This window comes from Panthera pardus, unplaced genomic scaffold (assembly GCF_024362965.1).
Source record: "Panthera pardus isolate Hobbes unplaced genomic scaffold, ASM2436296v1 HiC_scaffold_26, whole genome shotgun sequence".
Classification (NCBI taxonomy): Eukaryota; Metazoa; Chordata; class Mammalia; order Carnivora; family Felidae; genus Panthera; species Panthera pardus.
Genome location: NW_026526832.1, coordinates 506,079 through 522,590, shown reverse-complemented (window position 1 = coordinate 522,590; position 16,512 = coordinate 506,079). Strand labels below are relative to the sequence as shown.

Below are 16,512 nucleotides of genomic sequence, written 5' to 3'. Positions count from 1 at the left end.
ATATCTCTACATCTGTCTATCGTGTCATCTGTCGGCTTTTACACACAGAGACTGTCCATGGACGGATACATAAGTCACTGGAAGTGATTGTTTTTAGGGAGGATGATTCAGGTACAGGAACAGGAGGGAGTTCTTTTTCTTAGTACTGCTTGGAATTTTTACCATATTCATATGAACTATTAAAAAAAGGGTAAGCTGAGCCTGACACGTTTTAACTTGTGTCTCCAAATGCTTCCCTTGAAGTCCTAACCCTCAGGACCTGAGAATGTGATCTTATTTGGAAATGGGGTCTTTGCAGATGATTTAGGATGAGGTCATTGGGGTGGGCACTAATCCAATATGACTGTGACTGTGTCCTTATACAAAGGGAAAATTTGGGCATACCTGTTCAGTTGGTGGAGCATTGGACTCTTGATTTGGGCTCGGGTCATGATCTCACCGTCATGAGATCAAGCCCCTCATCAGGCTCTATGTTGGGTGTGGAGCCTGCTTAAGATTCTCCGTATCCCTCTCTCTCTGGCCCTCCCCTGCTTCTGCATGCACTCTCTCTCTCTCAAAATAAATAAATACCACTACTGCTACTCTTTAAAAAGTAAAAAATAACAAATAATGAAAACAAAAAATAGAAAGGGGAAATTTGGGCACAGACATACGTGGGGAGTAAGCCATATGGAAATTGGAGTTATGTGGCCACCAGCTAAGGAATGATCAGAAGCTAGGAGAGAGATCTGGAACAGATCCTTCCCTAATTCCTTCAGAGCGAACATGGCCTCGCCAGCACCTTGATTTTGGACTTCTGGCCTCCGGAACTGTGAGACAATACTTTCTGTGGTTTGAGCCGCCCAGGTTGTGGTACTTTGTTATGGTGGCCCAAGGAATCTAATACAACTCGTGACTAAATATTAGCAGAGGCTCCAAAGAAAGGGATTGGATGGAGAGGAGAAGGCGGTGGGTGGCACAGAGTTGGTTAGGGAGGAGGTGAGGGGGGCCGCGTGCATAGCCTGGGCCACTCAGCCAGACCCCTGTACTTGCTCCTTTGCCTCGCCTTCCCTTCCTGGTTGTCTGCCTCGGCTCTCATCGGGGCAGGCTGCCCGCTGTACCTGGGCTTGTTGGCTGTCCAGGAACAGTGCCAGGTGTGATTCCATAACCCTAGGAGGCTAGGTCAGTGACAACGCCCCATCAGGAGAAACCTCTTGGAAGGTGTCTCTGTGGTCACTGTAACCAAATACAGTTGTTTCTGAGGAATTTACTAATCTGTGAGTCACATCCTGAAACTCCAAATTTGTCAGACTGACTCAGGCTTTGCCAAGCACAGCAAGGAGAGTAAATTGCATAAGAATGACCGACAATCATTAATCTTGTCAGACTGTGGGGCTTCCGAGATGCCAGAGTAGGTCTCTAAGGAAGCTGAGTCTGGACCACCATGGTTTTAGTTGGGTGAGTTTGGGGCTTTGTATTGTTTTTGTGGAGCCCTCATGTGTTCCCTGACTCCTGCTCTGGGGCCCTCGAGACTTCCTGCAGAGCACCGGGGGGTGGTTGCCTCCTCCAGCTGCCAAGGCAGACACAGAGGGCCACCCCTGGTTTGCCCCAAAGAAGGCACCTCCAGCAGTGCCTCTATGGCCCTGCCCCTGGTTGGATGGAGCTTGATCATCAAAAGTAAATATAAGAAGCAAAGACAAACATCCTAGCAAGGCTTTGGAAGCCTGTCATGAACAGGTGAAATGTCTTCAGGGTAAATGACATTTGACTACACTGGGAAGGGACTGAATAAGGCCCACTATGTGGGCCACACGTTCTTCTCCACTTTGCAGACCCGTCTGTCCATTAGAATGCGTGGCTTGATCTTCTCCAAATACCAAGAACACCTTAAAAAAAGCATTTTGAAACCAATGGAAACTCTTGGAGGAAGGTCTGCTAGTTACAGATTCCTGGGCTTGTCCTGAACGCCCTTAGGGGAAGGGCAACAAAATCCATCAGCATGTATTTGTTGAGAACTTGGTGTGGATTGAGACAGAAAGTGTGAGACCTTGGCCTGGAGCCTGGCATACTGCCCCTCCCCCTCCTCTCCAAAGATCTGTTCCTCCAGCTAATCTGAAGTCATTTAGCAATTCCCAGTGGCGGTGGACAGGTCTTAATAGTGTGGCTTTAGGATACAGGGGCTTATCCCCATGGAAGACTGAATTTCCTCATTTAGACCATAATTTGTGGACATACACCTGGGTGTATCTGCCTCTTGGTCAGCTCATGTCACCAGTAGAGGGCTGGAGACAGGGCATGGTCCAGAAGGTCCAGGCCCAACAGACAGGAGGGGGATGTTTTGAGAGAAGAGGGGAGGAGGGGACTTTTCAAAGAGGGGCAGGGCCTCAGGACAGGGACAGCCAATACTGGAGTAACCAAGGGAGACAGGGCCATGGGAGGAGGGCATACAGCAGGCTTGCGCTGCAGTGGCCTGTGGGAAGCAACTCAACAAGAGCCTCTGCCACTCAGAATGAGGCAGAAGAAAGGAAGGGGTCGTTTGCTGACTTGAGACATGTAATAGGTTGTCTCCGGAGAATCAAAAAGTTCTGGCTGAAGACCTCACGGAGTGCTCAGGCAGACCCTGTCTGTCTGCCTTCCAGCAAACGGTGAGGGAATTTGCTGCTGCCTTCCAGCAGACGGCAAGGCAGTATCTGTATACGGATTCCTGGGGTAGCACATGGAAGGGCAGCCGCGGAAGGTGATGATATGTCTGCATCCATACCTGGAGAGAACGTGAGAGAAAATGCCACAGCATCTTCAGTGTTGTCAGGAGCCTTGTGCAGGATGGCCAGCTCCAGTCCCACCCGGTGCCAGAGTCCCACTTTCCCCTCTGACCCAGTTCTCTGGGCCCACGGAGAATCTACTGTTTTGTAAAATTCCTTGAGTCTGGATTTTCCCAAAGGGTGTTCTAGTGAAGCCTTCTCTTGTGGTACATGCCTCAGATAAATTTGGGAAGCCTGGCACACTCTCCCTTCAGGAAGAACCACAGCACACATTAGCGTGTCAGAGACTCTGAGAAACTTGCACAGACCAACTGGTTGATTTTGTCTAGCCCTCGTTTCTCCCCTTTTTCCACCATAACTTTATTAACACCCTGCCGACCCAGTGAATCCACTAGTCAGCAGACGCCACACTGATGGTTAGAAGATGTCGTGCGTATATTCCTGTCCAGTCCTTCATGTGAGTGAAGCCTTCGGTAAGTGTCTGTCTGTGTGTCTCTGGCTGCTTCCCGACCTTCCTCCCCAGCTTCTTCACACCTTCATCTGCAGCCATTCTCTGGTCTCTTTACCTCTTGGTGACTCTCATGGGATAGCTCCAGGTTGTCTGTGTCCCTCTTAAGGTACTTCCTCCCAGTGTGACCCACAGGGGACCAACTTGGGCAGGACTGTCCTCCTTTTCTTTGGACACCATCTGGGGATTTGTGTTTCCTTTTTTAGCAGCAGCGTCCATGTCCTTATGCGACAAACCCAGAGGTGAGGTCATTATCAACCACGGACAAAAGTTAAAAGGGCCTTGTGTTTTCTCCTCTTAGGTCATCTTTGAACTTAAAAGGGCCTTGTGTTTTCTCCTCTTAGGTCATCTTTGCTTTGAACCAGACCCTCCTGCAGCAGGAGAGCCTTCGAGCAGGCAGCCTTCAGATCCCCTACACGACAGAGGATCTCATCAAACACTATAACTGTGGGGACCTCAGCTCCGTCATCTTCAGCCATGACAGCTCCCAGGTGAGGGCCCTTGTCCTCTGCCCAGCTCAGTGTGGATTTAAACATGAGAACAAAGGCATTACCTGCTGACACCTGAATCTTCCGTGAACAAAGGATTGAGGTCATAAAGGGCTCTAAAAATAAAATTGGGCAGGTTTAGATGTGGAATGAAATGCTGCAGCTAACAGAGCCATTCTTTATGATACGTGAGAACGGAGGGGGTGTTGATGAGAGTTAATTCCAGGATCCCAGGCAAAGGATGGAGCTAGGGATCCAGGGGCAGACCTCACGGCCTGGGCAACAGGCAGCACGAAGCCGCCTCCCGAGCAGGGAAGGGATCTGAGCCTGAAAGCCCCTGGCTGACTTAGGAAGCACTTCTGGGAAATGGTGGGACAGAACTCTGGCTGCAGCTTGCAGTGGCTTCTGGGACCATGGGAGCATGATGGGTTTGGATGTGTTCGTGGCCACACTGGTGCAGCGAGTGACACACGGGACAGGTTTTACCTGTGGGCCATCAAGGGGAAGGAAGCTCAGAGGAATGCAGCCTCCCTATGGCAGGGATATTGGTTATTCTTTTATCAACGAGAGTCCCAGAGGACAAGCCATGACTTCCTCCCCTCCCCTCACCGAGACCACATGGCAGTGGCAATGCCAGCTGAGCTTCTGAGCTGGGGCATGTGTTGTCTCCTCCACCAGGACCACTGTCCTCATGCGGTAGGGGGCTGTGAATGATGCCGGGGTGGGGGGGGGGGTCTGTTAGATCTGGGGACCCTAAGGAACCGTGAGTGAATGGGAGAGGTGAAAAAGGAATGGCAGCCTGGGGAGAGGAACAATAGGGATCCAGCGTCAGCCCCACAAGTGTCAGAAGATACAAGGAGCTTTCCAGAGAGTCTGGAGCTGGAGGAAGTTAAACGAAGGCAAAGCAAGCAAGAGGAAGGGAAAACAAGAAATACCCGAAGAAAAGCAGTACAGTTGATGGTGATGACAATTCTTGGTGGGTGTGGGGGAAGTGGGGAGATAAGTCAAGATAGATGGGGAAATTAAAATTTGAAATGGCAGAAAAAAGCTAATATGGGTGGGAGGATTTGGGAGTTTTATGGGAAAATGGGAAGGCTGGTAGCAGTCAGGGACAGATGTCTTATGCAACCCTTTCCTGTGGCCCCTTCATACCTGTTCTGCTCACAGGGCCCGCCCATGGTGTGGGGTATTGGGAATGTGCCTGTCATGGTGCCAGGAAGGCCAGGCTGGTCAGACCCAGGGGTGCGGGTTGTAGGTCATGTTTGGCATTTAGCTGTGGGAGGTCACCCTGCACGGGCTGCCTGCCCGTGGGGAGGGGCTGGTACAAAGGAAGCGCTCTGCTGAAGAGAAGGGACTTGAGGAAACGGATAGAAGGATCTCACATAAAGGACATGATTTTTAAAAAGATGACAAAGGAGGGGCGCCTGGGTGGCTCAGTCGGTTAAACATCCGACTTCGGCTCAGGTCATGATCTCGCGGTCCGTGAGTTCGAGCCCCGCGTTGGGCTCTGTGCTGACAGCTCAGAGCCTGGAGCCTGTTTCGGATTCTGTGTCTCCCTCTCTCTCTGACCCTCCCCCATTCATCCTCTGTCTCTCTTGGTCTCAAAAATAAATAAACGTTAAAAAAAAAAAGATGACAAAGGAGAAGATGAGGGCTTTGGATTTGAAAATGAAAAAAGTATCATTTTGAGGAAATGGCTAAAGGGGATCTGTTGTCCTTAAAGTGGCAATTGATGGCTCCATTACAGGGTAAGGACTTCTGGAAGGTCTTTGAGAGGCTACTGCACGTGGGAGAAGCAGCCAGGGTAGATATTCTGTCTTATATTTGAGTGAAGTAATGGTTAACCTCATTAAATCCCTAGGTAGAGGAGAGAGCACGCGCCCAGGAGGAGGGAATCCAGAGGGGTGGGGAGGGAACTCGGTGTATCACCTCACCGACAGCCCCTGTTCTTAGCCAAAATACTGAATTTGGCTCACGTGTGCACCAGAACCAGGTGAAATATTTGCCAGGAGGGCAAAGAACATTGGAGAAAGCAAGAGGGAGACTTGGGAAGTGGAGAAATAATTACAATTAAAATTGTATGGCATTGAAAAGACAGGTGAATGGTTATAGACATGGCATGTATTCAGCAGTAGAGTCATCATTATTGATTCTAAAATATGTAATTATGTAAAATTATTTTTGTAGAGAAGGCATGTGTGAATCAGACAAGTGAAAACGATGGACGTGTTAGGCAAAGACACGGTCTCCGTATATAAACACGTGGCAACAGCACTCTCATTTGAATAGAACAGAAGTCCTGTTTAAAATAGCCCAAGAGTTCTTCCAGTCCACTTCATCGACTATGTTTTCACTTGGGTTACAGAGAATGATAGCACAGCTTGAAAAAGTAGTAGGTGGGAGACCCCAAGCGTGGTGGTGCGTGCTCTTTCCCTGCCAGCTTGACCCTCTTGGCTGGGTGATTTGGGGCTCAAATGAAGCAACTTGGTCAGTGACACCGTTGCCCCTGATTTGTTTTTTTCTTTTTCTTTTGGCGGAGGTTCCCAATTTTATTAACGCCACGCTGCCACCGCAGGAGCGCGTCACCGCCCAGGAGATCGACAGCTACTTCCGCCAGGAGCTCATCTATAAGCGGAATGAGAGAATGGGGAAGCGGGTGAAGGCCCTTTTGGAAGAGTTCCCGGACAAAGGCTTTTTCTTTGCCTTTGGAGCTGGTGAGACATAGGTTACCTCTGCTGGGAGGCTGGGCTCCGTTGCTCCTCCCACGAAGGGACCCCGGAGGTGGGATGCTGGTAGGAGGTGAGATGAGTGGCACCTTCTTTGACTTATTTCACTTGCAAAGTGGCTCCAGCTGATGCCTGAGTATCCAGCACTGTTGAACCTTTGCTGGGCGGGCTGGTACCTGTGACATCACCATAGCTCTCCCTCCACCTGGTGTTCAAAACACACTCCCCTGGAAGCTGGGAAGGCCTTTCTCTCTCTTCCCAATTTGGCACTTAATCCCAACACTTTTCTGGTACCCTTCACTTTTTTAACTTCCCCTAAAATTTGTCTTGTCTTCTCTCTCCTCTCTGACCATGAGCCTCCCAGGCATAAGACTTGGTGCTGATATGTCAGCCATTACCAACTGTTAACAGTGTACATGGAAACAGACTGGGAAAATTATTTCCTTTTGTGGACTTTTTGAAATAAATTATCTCCTCTTCTTGAGTCATTCTAGCACAGCTTTGCACACTCCAGAATTAAAGACAGAAATGACAACAGGCTTGGGGCGCCTGGGTGGTTCAGTGGGTTAAGCATCCGACTCTGAGTTTTGGCTCAGGTCATGACCTCACATTCATGAGATGGAGACCCTTGTCGGGCTCTGTGCTGACAGCACAGAGCCTGCTTGGGATTCTCTCTCTCTGCCCCTTGCAACTTGTGTGCATGTGCGCTCTCTCTCTCCCAATAAATAAACATTAAAAAGAAGAGAAAAGGAAAGAAACGAAAAGGAAAGGAAAGGAAAGGAAAGAAAAGAAAAGAAAAGAAAAGAAAAGAAAAGAAAAGAAAAGAAAAATGCCAGAGACTGAGTAGTGTGCAGAAGGAGCATTTGCTGCCCTTGGCTTCTCCTTTCAATTCTCCATTAGCTTCATAAGTGTGGACAAGTTCCCTCAGTTTTTTTACTGGTAAAATGGGGGGTGGGGGTGGGGGTTGGAGAAGAGCACTTGCAGAGTGGCAGAGTGAGAGGTCAAGTAGAATCACCCGATCTCAAGATCCTTAGCTTAATTACATCTGCAAAATCTTTTGTTTTCTTTTTTTCCCCAGATAACATTCACAGGTTTCAGGGATTAGGATGCAGATGTATTTGGGGGACCATTACCACAACATCTGAAAATCAATTAATATAATCCCCCATATTAGTAGAACTCAAGGACAAACACCACACGATGCTCTCAACAGACATAGAAAAAGCAAACAATAAAGTGCAACATTCTTTCATGGTGAACATACTCATCAAATGAAGGCTACAAGGGAACTTACTTCATCAGCCTGTTGAAGGGTCACTTTAACATATTAAATGACGAAAGATGAAATGCTTTCCCCCTAAGATGAGGAACAGGACAAAGATGGCTGCTCTCACCACTTCTCTTCAACAGTGTGTGAAGGTTCTAGCCAGGAAAGTTAGGAAAAGGAATAAAAGACATTCATATTGGAAAGGAGGAAGTAAAACTATCTCTTTTCTCAGATGACATGGTCTTGTGCATAGAAAATCCTAGGTAACCGACCAAAAAACTCTTAGAACTAAAAACCCAGGGTACAAGGAGGCAAGATAGAAGATCAGTACACAAAAGTCCGTTGTGTTTCCATACTCTAGCAATGAATAATTTGAAAATGAAACTAAGAAACTAGTTCTGTTTAAAAGTGTAAAAAAAATACTTAGTACGAGATGTATCAAAACGTACAACGGAAAACCGAAATCATCAGAGGGAATTAAGACCTAAGTAAATGGAAAGACATATGGTCATGAATTGGAAGGCTTGAACAGTGTTAAAATGACAATATTCTCCCCTGTTGATCTAGACATTCAATGTAACCGTCATCAAAATCTCAGCTGATGAAAATGCTTTAAAATTAGATAGTGGTGATGGTGGCACAACTTTGGGAATATTCCCCAAATCACTGAATTGTGCACTTGAAAAGGATGAATTTTAGGGGTGCCTGGCTGGCTCAGTCTGCAGAACATGTGACTCTTGATCTCAGGGTTGTGAGTTTGAGCCCCATGTTGGGTGGAGAGATCATTAAAAAAAAATCATAAGCTTTAAAAAAAGGATATTTTTATGTTGTGGAAAAAATGAGAGGTTGGGCTCCTACATCTTGTTCACAAATGAACAGTTTCTGCCTTTGGTGCTCGGTCCTCTGTGAGTTGTGTGAGTGGTTTTCCTCTTCTCCAAGTCTCACATTCCATATTTGGGTTGTGCACAGTGCTGTGTGGCCCAGTGCCCATGTCTGGCCTGTCTCAGCAAAGCTGTTAGCTCTGGTTCTGCAGCACCCCGAAAGGGGTTAGGTACCAGAAGCCCCCCGTGGCACCTGATAGGGGTGATGGTGGCCCTCTGTTAGAACACAGAGCTGGTGCTCGCTTCGGCAGCATATATACTAAAATAAGACACCGAGCTGGTGGCTCGGTCCCGGCGGCTGTGTCGAGTCCTCCAGGATGGAAGGTACCAGCCCCTGAGCGTGGGCTTTTGCCTTCCACTCCTGCGAGACTCAGCTGATCTCTCAAAAGCTTCCCTGACGTCCAGTGGCGGGATGGCGGGGCACTGGGTGCAGGGGAAGGGTGGGCGCTTTGAGATGACAGTGGCCTACTGTGTGGCGCGAGGCTGGGCAGCGGGTTGGCTGGCGGCCAGATGGCAGGTTGATCTGAGCAGCTGGGAGGGCAGGCCCTCCAGATGGCGACTGCTGGACCGATGGCCCAGGTGAGATGTAGCACCTGGGCTCGCCTGATTCTCCAGGCACAGCTCATCATATTGCCGCAGCGCTGGGCAGAGGCCTCACAGCTGGGTGCTTTGGGGGCCAGGGGTGCCCTGGACAGTCGCCAGTGCCAAGTTCTCTTCCTGGCGCTGCTTTCTCCACCGCAGGAATCCGTTTCTTTCTGAAGGCTGTGTTGACCAGAGGGAACCACAGAAATTGCTCCCGACACTTAGCCTTACAGGTTAAAAAATTTTTAAGTCTGTGGTTAGCAAACTTTTCATTGCAAAGCGAAGGTAACCAAAAACTAAAAGCTGCAGAGTTTCTTTAAAATTTTTTTTTAACGTTTATTTATCTTTGAGACAGAGAGAGACAGAGCATGAACGGGGGAGGGGCAGAGAGAGAGAGAGGGAGACACAGAATCCAAAGCAGGCTCCAGGCTCTGAGCCGTCAGCCCAGAGCCCAACGTGGGGCTCGAACTCACGGACCGCGAGATCAAGACCTGAGTTAAAGTCGGATGCTTAACCGACTGAGCCACCCAGGCGCCCCAAAGCTGCAGAGTTTCAAATCAAACAACAACTTTCATTGTGGGGGTCTGGAGAGAAAATTTAGATATGAGAAATGGAGCTCGCCTTTGTGGCAGGAAAAGTCAGTCAAACAGAATAGCTTGGTTCCGTGCTGAGAAAGCACTGGTAATAGGGGCAGTTTGTTCACTTGACAGATACAGTTTTTATTCTGAATTGCTTGAGAGGGTGGACTCTGGAGCCAGACCACTCGGGTTTGAGATGCAATCTGCTTCATCTCCCTGTGCCTCTTGCTCACCTGTAAAATGGAGACAATAATACGCCCACCTTATAGGGCTGTTGGCAGGGGCGGGGGCTGTCAAATGATGTGTAAAGCATTGTGCCTGGTAATGCTCAATGACTGTTGGCTACTTTATTTTTGTGATCACGCCCTGCTGTGTGGGCTTGGTAATGGCTGGGGGAGTGAGGGTTGCTGCAGCACTCTGTAGGCTCAGTAGCGCCCCCCCCGCCGCCCTCACCCCCAGTCCAGGCAACATCTGTGCATGAGTTAATTGCACTTGTGCACCAGGGCTAATCTGGGCCTTGCCAACGTCCCTTTCATCTGAGCCAGTTGCCCCTCAGCAATCTTGGGGTCACAGACTCTACAGTTGAACCCAAGAATGTGGTAGAGCCCGGTACCTTCCGCCAGTCACCGCCCTCGGGCTCCCCAGGCTCTCAGAGGCTGACCCAGGTTCACCCTGCTTTCTAGAGCTGTGGGAACAGGACACGAGGGAGACCCACAGACTGCCCGTTGCCTGGCCAGAAGCTTGGATGTACCTTAATTTGCTGTCCCGGTCTCTGGTTATTGAGTATTGACGTGTCAAGATTGTACAGACCCTGGAGCCAAATGGCCTGGCTTTTAGATTCTGCTATGTGGCTGCTTAGCGTGTGAAGCCCTGGACCTATTTTACCTCCGTTTTCCAATTTAAAGTGCAGGTAAGAACGATACCTCTAAGGTTCTGCTCAAACACAGGATGGAGTGCCGCAATTGAATCGGCCATTTAGGACATTAAAGTGCCATATACTGTCACAGAGAGGGACGTTGTGAGCCTGGATGATCATCAAAACCTGAACGGAAAGGAGGTTGATCCCAGGATCTGCTCTTGGCCTTGAACATGTCTAGGATGTCATTGTAAGCTTACCTGGCTGATCTTTGTTTTTCATGAAAAGGGAGGAAGTGAAATAACATTCAGATTGAGGTTTCCAGCTATGGTGGCTTCTGCTAGATGCAGGTGTTTCACTGCGCATGTATAATTATGTGTGGGACAGAAGGGGGCTCGGGTCTCAGAGGTGGTTGGATTGTGTAAATGATGAGAATGGTCGGGACTGTTGACACTGCATTGAGACCTGGAAGGTTGGGATTTGGTGTCTAGGCTCTCCCTTCGCTGTGCGACTCTGGGCAGCTCACCCCACCCTTCTGATCCTCTGTGTCCTCATCTCTGAAACACTGCTTGTCCCTCCCTGCCTGCCTGGAGGGCAGTTGGGAGACCTGACTACAGAAGCTCTTAGGAACTCTACTGGGCTGGACAGAAAGGGATGGAGGGCTGGCAGGGTTATTTCTTTGTTCTGGGCTGTGTATCTGGGGGTATGTTTAGTGGTCACGGGAGCTGCCGTATTTCTGATCATTTTTCTTACTGCAGGTCATTTCATGGGCAACAATACAGTGCTTGATGTCTTGCGGCGCGAAGGCTATGAGGTAGAACACGCCCCCGCTGGACGACCCATCAACAAGTAACCTTCCTGTGCTTCTATCCTGGTTGGGGAGCAGCTAGCAGAGCCGAGACCCCCACGGGGCTGCCCCGGCACCAGGGCGGGCTCTACCCTGAGGGGCTCCAGAGGCCCCCAGCACGGCTATTACCACCTTCCCTGCCTGGCCGCTAAATGGACACTTGGCACCCGGCTCCGCTGGCATCCTGTTGTGGCTGGGGCTGTGTCAGACGGGGGTTGGCTGGCCGGGCACTTCGGGCAACAGAGGCCATTCTGGCTTTTTTCCTCAGCGGCCTTGGGGCAGAGAAGGAGAAGGGAAGATTACCCCATGGTCCCAGGGGCCCCAGGAGGGGTCATTGGGCTTGATGCTTAGTGCCTTTCCAGTGGGCATTTGGGAAGTTTCAGGGAGGCAGGTGGTGGAATCAGTCATAACACAGAGTCAGAGGGGCTAGAAGCGCAGGGCGTGGCTGTGAGACCCTTCTCGGGACAGGAGCAAAGCCCTTTCTCTTTCCCTGGGCTGTTCCTCCCCCCAGGTCTGTTTCTCATTTTGATGGCTCTGTGGACCCCTCCCTCCCCTCCGAACTAGTCAGCTTGGGCCACCGTAACAAAATGCCACAGACTGGGCACTCGAACAGCAGAAATTTATTTTCTTACAGTTCCGGAGGCCAGAAGTCCAAAATCAAGGTGTTGGTAGGTTTGATTTCCCCTGAGGTCTCCCTTCGGCTTGCATGTAGCCTCCCTCTCCCTGTCCCCACATGGCCTTCCTCTGTGCGCACACAATCCTAGTGTCTCTGTGTGTTTAAGTTTCCTCTCATAAGGATACTAGTCAGATTGGACCAGGGCCCACCCTAACGACCTCATTTTATCTTAATAACCTCTTTAAAGGCGCTGCCTATGAATGCAGTCACATTCGGAGGAACTGGCTATGGAGGCTCCAACATAGGAATTCAGCCCCTAACACACGCCTTTCCTTGCCCCACTCCCTCCCGACCGCGCTCACCAGCGCCCCCTCCTGGCAGGGATCCCAGCGGTAGTGAGGAGAAGGCCCATCCCTTCTACTGAGGGGTAGAGAGGGGGGTCAGCTGTGGTGTCAGCTTGATGGCTGCCCTTCCCCAGGTGCCCTCTTTCTCGTCAGAAGGCCCACCTTCAGCTCGTGTTGTTTCAAGCTAGGACTTCTCCCCAGCCCCTCACCCCAGAGGGTTCTCCCTAGCGGTCCAGTTTCCACCCGGGAGCCAGGATTCTCCCAGTCTGCCTCCTAGCGGACAATCGTGGGTACGTCCTGGGCTGTCTTACCCCACCTCTCACGCCCTACATCCAGCGCGTCAATGATAATGCTTCTTCAAATAGCACTTCTACTCTCTAAAAGCCCTTACCTGAGACTTCTCATTTCTCACCTCCATCACACCTCTAGCTTCCTCTCCTCTTGGGTTTGCTCCTCTCCTTTTTCATGGCTCTCATCCTCTGGTCCATTCTTCGCTCTCTGTGGTACTAAATCTTGCAAGTGCCCCTTCCTCAGAAACCTTCGGTGCTTTCTGACTCTTCTCTTCCAAAGTCCAGTTTCTTCCTGCTGGTGTCTTGGCGCCCAGACCCCAGCACAGGTGTACTTCCTGCATCAGAAAACCTTCTGTCTGGGTCGCTGCCGTCCACCTCCCCCCGACAGCAAAAATCCTGCCCCTCCTTCAGCTCTGCTCACTGCCCAGGTCTTGATCCTTCTCTCTCTCCTGTTCTCCTTCAGCCCTGGAGGGAGAATCCAGCCCTTAGTGGTTCTCTGCCTGTTTCGGGGGGACCGTGTTCTTCTGGAAAGCGGGTGCTTTGTCCCTTCTCAGCCCTCACCCCAGGCTGACTGGGCTGGTATTTGGCACACAGTCCTTGCGGGTGCTGGAGAGGACCCTTCCTGGAGTGTGCGTGTGCATGCGTGTATGCGTGTGGATGCGCACGTATGTGCACAGGCATGTATATGTGTGTACACGTATGCGCGCATGTGTGCACATACATGCATGTGTGCGTGCACGTGTGTTGATGGCTATGCTCAGGCTTCCTACTTCTGTCTCTAACCCTAATACCTGCCTGTGGGAGGAAGTGAGGTCAGGAATCAGTATTCTAAAAATCTCTCTGTGATTCTGGTGCACGGTGAGGGCTGAGAACCAGTGCTGACATTCAGCTGGGCTGCTCACATTCCCAGGGGAGGAAAGAACATTTATTGACCGACTGTCAGGTGGCAGCCAGGTTCACACAGACTGTCAGTTAATCCTCAAAGCCAGCCTGTGGGGTGGGTGTCTCTTCTCCTTTACTGATGGAGAAACTGAAAGATCACACAGCTAATCAGAGCCAGGGTACAGTTCAGGCTCCTCCGCCCACACATGACTTCTCTTTCTGCCCTTTCTTCTTCCACGTTTTACTTCCTGGATCCTTTGTCTTTGTTCGTGCAGCTTCCTCTGCCAGGCATTCATCCCCCATCCCCGCCCCTAATTCTATCAGAATCTGTGAGATCCAGCACAAACGCCCCATATTCTTCTCTGCTCCGGCCCGGGGCCACCCCCTTGCATGATCCCCAGATATTTGGTGTGTGCTCTGCAGTAGCTATCCTGGCATCTGGCACACAGTATGTGCTCCATTAGGATAGTGTCTATGAGTTTTTAGCGGCAGGCCGTGCTCCAGGGGAGGCCACGAGGGAGCATGAAGTCTGGAATGGAGCTCCGGTTAGGGAGAAGAAGGGGTGAGGGGATAAGGGCCCAGAGTGGGGGAAACGACCGCACTGAAGGTGTTGGCAAGGGCCAGTGCAGTGGCTGTGGAGATACCTGCTTCCTTCTTCCCCTCCTTGGCAGCCGTGTGATAATCCCTGAGGGATGATATGGGGACTTGGATCTTGGGCGGGCTGTGTGGGTGGGGGCAGGAGGCCTTCTAACTGGTGACCTAGCTCACTCTAGGCCTGCCAGCCCCTCGGGTCTTGGGGTGGCCCAGTTAGGTGGACAGTGAGGGGAGGGCTACCGGCAGCTACCGGCAGCCACTACCCTCCTGTATTCAACAGGCTGGACTACACAGGCAAGGCCCTGGCTGTGAAACTGCGCTTCCCTGGGCAGCGAAGAGGAAGGGACAGGGGTCCTGCTGGGCTGATCCCAAGTGCGTTTACCCAGTTCCCCAATCCCACACCTCTTCCCAGGATAACCGATGCTGTATTAGGGTTTTGTGGATTTTTTTTTTTTTTTTCCTGCCACAACAAATTATAAACTCTGCCCTCAAGCACTTATTTTACGGTTCTGTAGATCAGAAGTCTGACACAGGTCTCAATGGGATGAAATCAAGGTGTTAATGGGGCCACATTCTCCTCTAGGGCTTCTAGGGGAGAACCTGTTTACTTGCCTTTTCCAGATTACAGAGGTTGCTCACCTTTCTTGGTTTGTGACCCCTCCTTCCATCTTCCAAGTGACTGCATTTCCCCGAAGTTCTTCTGTAGTCACATCTCCCACTGGCCACAGAAAGTTTTCGGGCTTTAAGCACCCATGTGATTAGATTGGGTCCACCCAGGTAGCCTGGGGTAATCTCCCATCTCAAGGTCCTATATCACACCCACAAAATCCCTTTTATCAGGAAAGGTAACAAACAATAGTATTCACAGGTTCCAGGGATGAGGACATTGACATTTCTGAGGGTCAGTATTCTGCCCACCACAGCAGAATAATACCAATGAGGATCTGGTGAATGTCCATGTGGCTTCACAGTGGGGTGCTCCAGGGTCCCAGTCAGCCTTGCTGGGCTACATACACTGTCACTCATCCCCAGACAGTGGGACTGGAAGAAAGGGGCATCCACATGGAATGCATCCTGGGTGCTCAGCCCTGTGTGAAGCATGGTGCATGGGTAGTTTTAATCCTCGCAGCAACCAGGTGAGACAGATCAACTTTATAGAAGCAGAAGAGGCTCAGAAAGTATAATTATCTTGTTCTAGTTTCCAGTCCTGGGCTCCTTCCTGGATACCACATGTCCTCCTGTGGGTGTGTGCCCAGGAGACAGGCCATGTCAACCAGGGTGTTTCTTTCTCGTAGACTTCCACGAAGTGAGTAGATTGTGTGAAATGCTGGCAGGGGACTAGCAATCTCTCAAGCACAACAAGAGCCCCATATTGTGGCCAAAATGACCATGGACTTAGGTTTCATAAGTAACTAGAGGTTTCACTAAACTTTGGGAATTCAGATGGACCGAAACAGGACAACCTAGAACCTCAACCTGGGATGGGATGCTTAGGCTAGCACAGAAGCTGTGGGGTGAATTAGGCTATGTTCAACAGCTGGGATTTTCTGTTCCTGGCAGAGAAGCAGCCACCTCTACTGCCCTAGGTCCCTTAAGCCCATGAGCATTTGTCTGTAGGATCTTTCCCTGGAGGTAATAGTGACACTACTCTATATTCTCCATATTTCCTATGGTGAAAATAAGTTAGCTTTATAAACTGAAAAAAAAATCTTGGTGTATATTATTTGAAAATGGCACTGAATCCTTGTTGGGACCTAGGGCAAGGAAATTTATTTCCCTGGTCCTCAGTTTCCTTAATTATAAAGTGGGTGTTATGAATCTACAGGACATCTCAGCTGTGAAATATGAGAAAGATAAAAATCAGGAGAAGTAAAATTAATTTCTTCTGGATTAATGAACCCCCCCCCCAAGAGTAATTAACTAATTAACTTGGTTCTCAAGCTCTGGCCTCGCCCACCTGCAGTAACTGAGCTGAGATCTTGTGTCTCTTGTGAGTTGAACAGAACCAAAGCTGTGATTTGCCCCCACTGTAAGGATCCACTGCTTGAAGCCATAAGAGCTGAGCCCTAGTGAATTTGAGTCCATGCTCTTTGCAGCAGACTTTTTTGAATGCCTACGGTGTACCAGGGCCTGTTGGGTTATATGGAGGTCAAAGATGACATAGATATAATCTCTGCTGGGGCAGAGGGCCTGGGCATGGGGGCTGCCTGACCATCTGATCCTGAATCCTCTAGGAGGCCACTGGAATCTTAGCCTTAGGTGGAGCACTTTCCCCTCTCTAGGCTCCAGTTTCTTTGCTGGTATAATAAAGA

At 50.1% G+C, this 16,512-nt stretch overlaps 1 protein-coding gene across 7 annotated transcripts in view; it reads left to right on the top strand.

Moving 5' to 3' along the window:
* The window catches only part of TRABD2A (TraB domain containing 2A), a 61,139-nt gene that overhangs the window by 40,785 nt on the left and 3,842 nt on the right, over positions 1-16,512 (top strand). For 4 of the 7 annotated variants that reach the window (XM_019443226.2, XM_019443215.2, XM_019443208.2 and 1 more), the window contains exons 3-5: positions 3,594-3,740; positions 6,277-6,451; positions 11,386-11,476. In XM_019443226.2, coding sequence (XP_019298771.1) covers positions 3,594-3,740; positions 6,277-6,451; positions 11,386-11,476 — 413 coding nt within the window. The remainder of the gene's footprint in view (positions 1-3,593; positions 3,741-6,276; positions 6,452-11,385; positions 11,477-16,512) is intronic. The other 3 variants (XM_019443237.2, XM_019443259.2, XM_019443247.2) reach the window with 3 other exon arrangements.